The following is a 6,928-nucleotide window of genomic DNA, read 5'->3' as shown; positions in this document are numbered from 1 at the left end:
CGTGCGCTGCGAGGACCTAGGGCGGACTCGATGCATTGTATTGAGGCGGACCCCTCGCGGACGGCCTGCGCGGTGACCCACGAAATGCCGCACGACCTCTGTAAAGTAATGGCCGAGGCGAGATAAACGACACATGCCTGCTGTGCTTGTGACAAGCTGGGTCGCTGCTTAGATGCCGCCGCGTCGCACCGCGCCAGTCCTGCGCAGTCCAGCCGTGCTGTCATCACCTTGAGCAGCTGCAATGCACGCACCATGGACATCATGTGCAGGCATGCTCTTCAACAAGTTGTGTTGCAATACTTACACTCTAGTCAAGTTTTTCTCGAGTCAAGTCTTGAATGCGCGCACCACGTGTGAAGAAATAACAGAGTTGACCAAGGGCGCCAATGCACACACGATTGCAGGTATTAGGTCACAGCAAACACGATTGTTGGCAAGCAGTTTGCAACACGTGCTTTCAACTGGACCCCACCGCCACTCTTGCCGATCTCAACCGGATTCTTGAGGACGCAAGCAGAAGTGCCAAACCAAGTTGCACCTAGTCTTTGAAAACAGTTTCATGTCATCATCAAGGGGGAACAAGCAGTGCACGCCAAACAAGAATGTCGCATCAACTTCAGACCTGCCGCCGCTGCCGCCGTGCTGGCCGCTGCGCCTCGTTGCCGCTGCCGCTGCCACCGCAATCGCTCCCATCGCCGCCGCCGCCAATGCCGCAGCCGCCGCCGTTGCCGCCGTTGCCGTCTGCACCCTCAAGGCGGCTGGCCAAAGCCGTTTCGAGTACTCCCCTGCACCTCTTGCCAAACTTGGCCACAGTCATGCCCTTGGAGTCCCGCGACGGCAGGCCCAGCTTGGCATCGAGAGATCCAGCTGCTTCCAGCAGCGTCACCTCCCTCCGCCTTGCGCAGCCCGCCACAATCTGCTGCTGCTCCTTCCAGACTGCCTGGATGATGTTGCTAACCTCACCCCACCGCGCCTTCCACTTCCTGTGAGGCTGTCGCCATGTGTGGTTTGAGGGGTTGCCCTCCTCCAGCTGCTGCCGCGTCAGATCATATCCAGGCGGGGCCTGCAAAAAGCATGAAGAGTGTTTGATTGTTCATCACTATGGCTCCATTCAATCACAAAGCGCAAATGCCCCAACACCCATCAGAGTATCTCTTATAGCATAAAAAAGGCCAAATGATTTGTAAGGCCTAGAAAGGGCTGAACGAACCAGCATGCTGACACGCACGTTCGCGTGCACAGGCGGCCCCACCCACAGCCACAACTCGCCACCCACTTATGAAACCACGCGCACGCGCGCCCGTCCACACACACACACACACACACACACACACACACACACACACACACACTTATGCACGCACACGCACTCACACACACACGCACACACACAGACACACACACACGCACGCGCGCGCGGGCTCAGAATCATTTGTGCACGCAACCCAAACAATTGCACGCATCTTCACACGATTGCAAGCACGTTGGCGCTAAACTAACCTGAGTGTACCACTCGACCAGCTCCGTCACCGTCCTGCATCTGCCCAGCTCAAGGATAGCACGCACAGCTGGGGGACCTGCCTGCTCCTGGCGCTGCTGTGCCCCCGCTGTTGACGCCAAGACAGGCTGCAGGGCTGTTCCCAACATTGATGCTGCTGCCTGCCGCTCGTGCAGCTGCTGGCCGACCGAGTTTGGCTGGATGATGCCGACTTGTGACAATGCCGCCTGCGCGCCTCGCTGTGCTGACAGCTCCACGAAAGCCAGCAGGCGCGCCGCTGCATTGGGCGCCCAGGCGCCGTTGGTGCCGGTGCCGCTGCCGTACGCAAAAGAAAAAGGCTCTAGCTGGGCCATAAAAGGGTCGGCACCACCAAACATCTGCGCTCCTGCCTGGAGCAGCTCGTTGAGCTGCTGCTGCTGCTGCTGCTGCTGCTGCTGCGGCAGCGGCGGCGCCGGCAGCGGTAGCAGCTGCTGCTGCCGCGGCTGCTGCTGTTGCTGCTGCTGCTGCTGCTGTTGCAGTATCACATGTTGTTGCTGTTGTTGCTGCTGCTGCTGCTGCTGCTGCTGCTGCTGCTCGAACCGCTGCACCCGTGGGTGCTCCGCATGGAAAAAGTCCCCAATAAAGGTGCCCTGGTGTGTGATGATGATGATGATGATGATGATGATGATGATGATGATGATGATGATGATGATGATGATGGTGGTGGATGTGAATGTGTGCGGCAACAATTGTCAAGCCGGCGAGAAGGATGAGTATCAAAGCATGCAAGTGATTGATGCATTGGCAAAAGTATGCAAGGCAGCTTGCGCTTGCGGAGCGCTCTGCCACGATGCGTCCCTCAAGCATGCTCAACAATGAATTGGGTGAACAAGCGGCAGCCGTACCTGATCCATCATGCCGGCCCCGCGTTTGTTGATGGCAGCCTGGCTGCGGCTCTGGCCACTGGGGGAATAGAACTCAGGCTCCAACACGTCAGGGGGGGTCACGTGGCAGGTCATCACCACGTCGCCATCAACCGCGTCCGCCGCTGCCGCGCTGCCCTCGAGCAGCAGGTGCGCGCCCTCAAGTGCGCCGCCGATGGAGGCTGCGCCGCCCGCCGGCTCCCCGTCGCCCGACCCATAGGCAGGCTGCAGAGCAAGCTGGGTGTAGGGGCTGGCGCCCTCAATAGCCGGGGTGGCGCTGCGGGTGAGATCGCCGCTGGCTTGGAGTCCGGCCGGCGCGACAAGCTCCCCAGTGTCTGCAGAGGCGCCCAGGCCGAGGCGCGCCAGCAAACGCCGCTCAGACGCCTCATGGGCGCGATCGATGTGGGCTGTCACGCGCTGCAGCAGATCTAGCTGGCTCGCCGGCGGGCGCTCCTGCTCGAACCCGCCGAGCCCCCCGTATGAAGAAAAGCGGACATTGAGCTCTCTGTTATGGTGTTAGAACAAAGCAAGAGCAAGCTGATCCGAAATTGTACCGAGTGCTTGCTTAAAGCGCGGTTGCATTGGCAAATGCTTGCTCCAAGAGGCGCATGCCAAGAGGCCCCACACCACATGACACTCAAATTACCCCAGCGATCCCTGAGCCGGGATAATTTCAGCAGCGGGGCGCTGCATGCCCATGCAACCTCCACAATGCCGACTCCTCTGCGCTTCCCTCAAACCAACCCCGCCTCACGTGAACATGGGGTTGCTGAGCAGGTCAGCAAAGAAGGGGTTGTTGGGGTACTTGTCCGCCAGCACGCATGCATCCTGGATGCCGCAGCGCATGATGAAGCGGAGCGTCTTGCCCAGCTGCACCGCCTCCTCTGCTGCCAGCGCCTCCTCCTTGCTGCTGGTTGTGGCCGCCAGCTTGGCCGCCGCCGCCGCCGCCTGAAACCGCGGCAGCCCCGGGAGCATGAAGTCAATGAGCTTCTCCTGCACAGAGACGCGGAGCCGCGGCGCATAGTACGCCCCCTTGAGGCCGGGACTGAGGTCCCAGCCCGCTAGCACCAGCAGCGCCTCTGGGTGCGCGCCGATATCGGCGTACGCCGTGCCCATGCAGTCCTGCAGCCAGTCGCCGGCGTACTGCAGCAGCTGCACGTGATTGCAAATGCATCAGCACATTTGGGTGTGAAATGGGGTATGGCGGGGTTGTACGTCCTCAAGACAAAACAGCGGTTTCCTTGCATTCAGCAATCGCATCCAGCTAGAGCGAGCTAGGCTGACGTCATACTCCTCACCCCGATCCGGGCCCACCGTGAGGGAGCCGCCGCAATCTCTGCCAATCTGCACTGCCAGCCTGCGGAAAGTGTGCGTGACTTTGTCAACCACGATGCCGTTGTCCGTGAGTGCCGCCGCCACCAGCTCGTTGTTGCGCCTGTAGCTGAGCGCCGTGCCTATGGTGGGGTTGAGGCGAGTGAACGTGATTTGATTGTCTGCACTACGAAACAAAAAAATGATGAGGGTTGAAGGGGCGTGCTGGGCGCACGCCGGATCACCCCCCCAACTGCGTCACTCACCAGGGTTCTGCCCAGGAAAGCAGTAGAAGTTGCGCAGCTTGTCTGAGCCTGGCGATGGGAGCATCTCGCCCTGGAGTTTGAATCGCTGGTGCAGCAGGCGCGCGTGTGAGCCGATGGCGCAGAGCTCCGGCATCCTGCGGGGAGGGGTCGCGTTGCGCAAGGAGTTGTGATGTGCCGAGGTCATGTGTCACTTATGCATAAGCATGAACATCATATTTTGCACCCGCCTACAAGTCTGTGCCTAGCCTGCATACAGCATGCACACCGACTCGCCTGCCCGTCTCAAACCTGCACATCCGCGCGCCTGCGCGCCCGCACGCCTGCCTTGCAAACCACTCAAACCTACTTGGCGCGGAGCATGTTCTTCGGCACGGGGTTGCCGCGGCGGACCTTGTGGTCCAGCAGCGTGTAGTTGATGTAGATCCCACGCTCTGGCCCTCAAAAGAGACACGTGTGTTGCAGGAAGCAGTGGCCAGGTCAGGGTCAGAGATAAGTTCATTCATTTTCAACACGATGGGTATGTTTTCACGCAAGAGCCCACGCACCTTGCTCAAGTGAGCTGCGCAAGTCATCATGCTCAACGCGAGGTGCTGATGCATGCGTGTGTTGGCTGCGTGTCGGCAAGCGAGCTCTGCCCCCCACATCCAAACGCACGACATGGTGTATGCAGCAAGCCGCCGAATTGCATGGCCAAGTTGCACGGCAGTGGGACTCTGAGGCACAAAAGCCAGCTACCTATGGCTTCGGACCGCCGCAGCGTCCAGCTGGTGTACTTGACAGGCCGCACCTCGTCGCCGCGCCCGCACACGATGGTCTGCGTGGCATCATACAGCGACACGCGCGAATGTGAGCAGCGAGGCACAAACTGGCGTATTCAGAACCACAATCGAACCCTCAGCAACACTCATGCCAAAGACAACCCACAACCACCACCCTCACCAAGACAAGGCTGCAATAACCCCGACCTGATGCGCGATGATGGCGTGGGTGACGGCCTCCTGCGGGTTGCTGGATCCGACCAGGCTGCACATCATCCGCTTGTAGTCATCGTACCGCATGCCGTGGGAGGGCTGGCGTTTGCCCCTATTCTCGCGCCCCTTGGTCACAGTGCGGTACACGATGTTGTAGGCAGCCAAGTCGCAGAGGTCGAACGACGTGCTGTGGTTTTCGGGGGCATGTGTTGGATTGCAACTCACAAGGTGATGCCAGCACATAAGGGCGTGGAGCTGCCGTGATAGGGTGTACCGAATGCACAAGATGCAGTTGTGCTTCAAACAAACACATGCACATGCCAGCCGCCCGTGCCCTTGAGCTGCATGCGGCTCCCACCCACGCACCTGCCCCTGCGGACGCAGCAGGCCCGCGACCAAGCCACCAGGGCCGAGTGGGCCACCATGGCTGCGCTGGGCCCAAGCTTGCCAGTTGCCTCACGGCTAGCAAGAGAACGCCCCTGAGTGCAAGAAGGGCCAGAAGAGAGGTTAGTTCGGTACATGTTGCTGTTCGTTGATGAGGCCTTGCATGGCTCACAATGCAAGTGTGGCAGGGGGCGCCACGGGTCGTGGGCGGTGCAACAAACAACGCGTGCAAGCTGGTGGCTGGCCTTGGTTCACTCACCGGGTACTTGTCCGCACCGTGGACATACCAGTCCAGGAAGCGCGCGGCCTTGGGCACGTCGTCAATGCGGCTGAGGTCGCTGCTGCACCCAGTATCATTGCACCACCACTGCAGGGGGGCGCAACCCGGAAAGGGCGGGATGTGGGGACAGGCAAGGAGATGTAAGAGTGCCGGTGCAGTGATTTGGGGACACGTGGCGCAACATGTGTCAACAGTGTGAGCCTTGAGCCAACAAGTGACACAAGACGGCTGGAGCGACGGCTGTGTGCCCGCCTGCTAGATCGGCCGCACCTGAAATGCGTTGATGTAGGGCATGTACTTGGTGCGCGTGCTCGGGTTGATCAGGCGCCAGAAGTCGTTTACCAGCTGGTCAAGTTCTGCAGCTGTCATTGGCCTGCGTCGGCAAGTCCAGGAGGAAGACACACATTCAAGACGGCGTGGAACGGTCACGGCGGGCGTGGGGTCATGGGCAGGTTGGGGAGTAGTGCAGAATCAGGGGGCCCAAGCCTAATCCAAGCATCACCACGCATGAAACGCAAGCATGACGTAGAACACCAACGCCCCCGGATGCACAGACCGTATGTGCAAGTGCCGCCTTGCTTGCCTGTCTTGAAACGGCAGCGCCTCAGTGTGCCTCAGCGCGTCGGCCGCCTCTTCCGCCTCCTGCACCTCAGCCTCTTCGGCCGCCTCCGCTGCAGCCTCCTCATCAATCAGCTTATAGAGGCTGTCGAGCTCTTCCAGCGTCGCTGGGGGTCCAGCGAAGCGCGCCGCGTCAGGCAGGGGAACAGTGCCGGCGCCGGTGCCGGCGCCGGCGGGCAGGCTCTGCGTCGGCGGCGTCACCCCAGGCGCAGCGCCGCCAAGGCCCTGCTTGCCCCACGGGTGGTCAGGCGACGCCCCGGAGTCCTTGACTGACTCGCCGCTGCCCTGCGCGTCGCTCTCATGGTTTCCGACCGCCAGGAGGAGATCGTCGTCCTGATCAAAGTCTCCCGCGCTGATCACGGGTCTCTGCGCTTTGTTACCGGGCTGCGGGAATACTACGTAGTCTCTGAGCCAACCGCTAACCCGTCCCGCTCGTCGCACGCGCTCCATCTGTCGGTTGGTGCAATGTGACTCAACGGCTCGTTGTGCCTCAGCGGTCAGATGGTACTAGTCACGCGGGCATGGATATAAAAGGATGTTAGAAAAGAAATGATTTGATGCAACGTACACACGATTTGGTCGAGTGTACGGGTCGGACGGCCCTTCGAAACTCCTGGGCGAGTGGCGGACCTGGCCCGGTCCGCCCCAGGTCCGCCTGCCTGGGGCCCCGGTCCCCCACCCGCAGGTAACCAGAAGTT

General features: G+C 60.7%; 1 protein-coding gene across 1 annotated transcript; it reads right to left on the bottom strand.

The window, feature by feature from the left end:
- Positions 1–616: 616 nt before the first annotated feature.
- Positions 617–5,981, bottom strand: MNEG_1600 (hypothetical protein; the record flags this gene model as incomplete). The annotated part of the gene is made up of 12 exons (XM_014049920.1): positions 617–1,063; positions 1,501–2,079; positions 2,383–2,905; positions 3,155–3,552; positions 3,715–3,854; positions 3,978–4,111; positions 4,324–4,408; positions 4,713–4,791; positions 4,943–5,135; positions 5,315–5,427; positions 5,592–5,699; positions 5,883–5,981. 12 exons carry the CDS (start codon positions 5,979–5,981, stop codon positions 617–619), a joined length of 2,898 nt encoding a protein of 965 aa, XP_013905374.1.
- Between the last annotated feature and the right edge of the window lie 947 nt (positions 5,982–6,928).

This window comes from Monoraphidium neglectum (genome assembly GCF_000611645.1).
Source record: "Monoraphidium neglectum strain SAG 48.87 unplaced genomic scaffold scaffold00164, whole genome shotgun sequence".
NCBI lineage: Eukaryota > Viridiplantae > Chlorophyta > Chlorophyceae > Sphaeropleales > Selenastraceae > Monoraphidium > Monoraphidium neglectum.
Note: the sequence above shows the minus strand (reverse complement) of the source record. Positions and strands in the feature narration are given on the sequence as shown.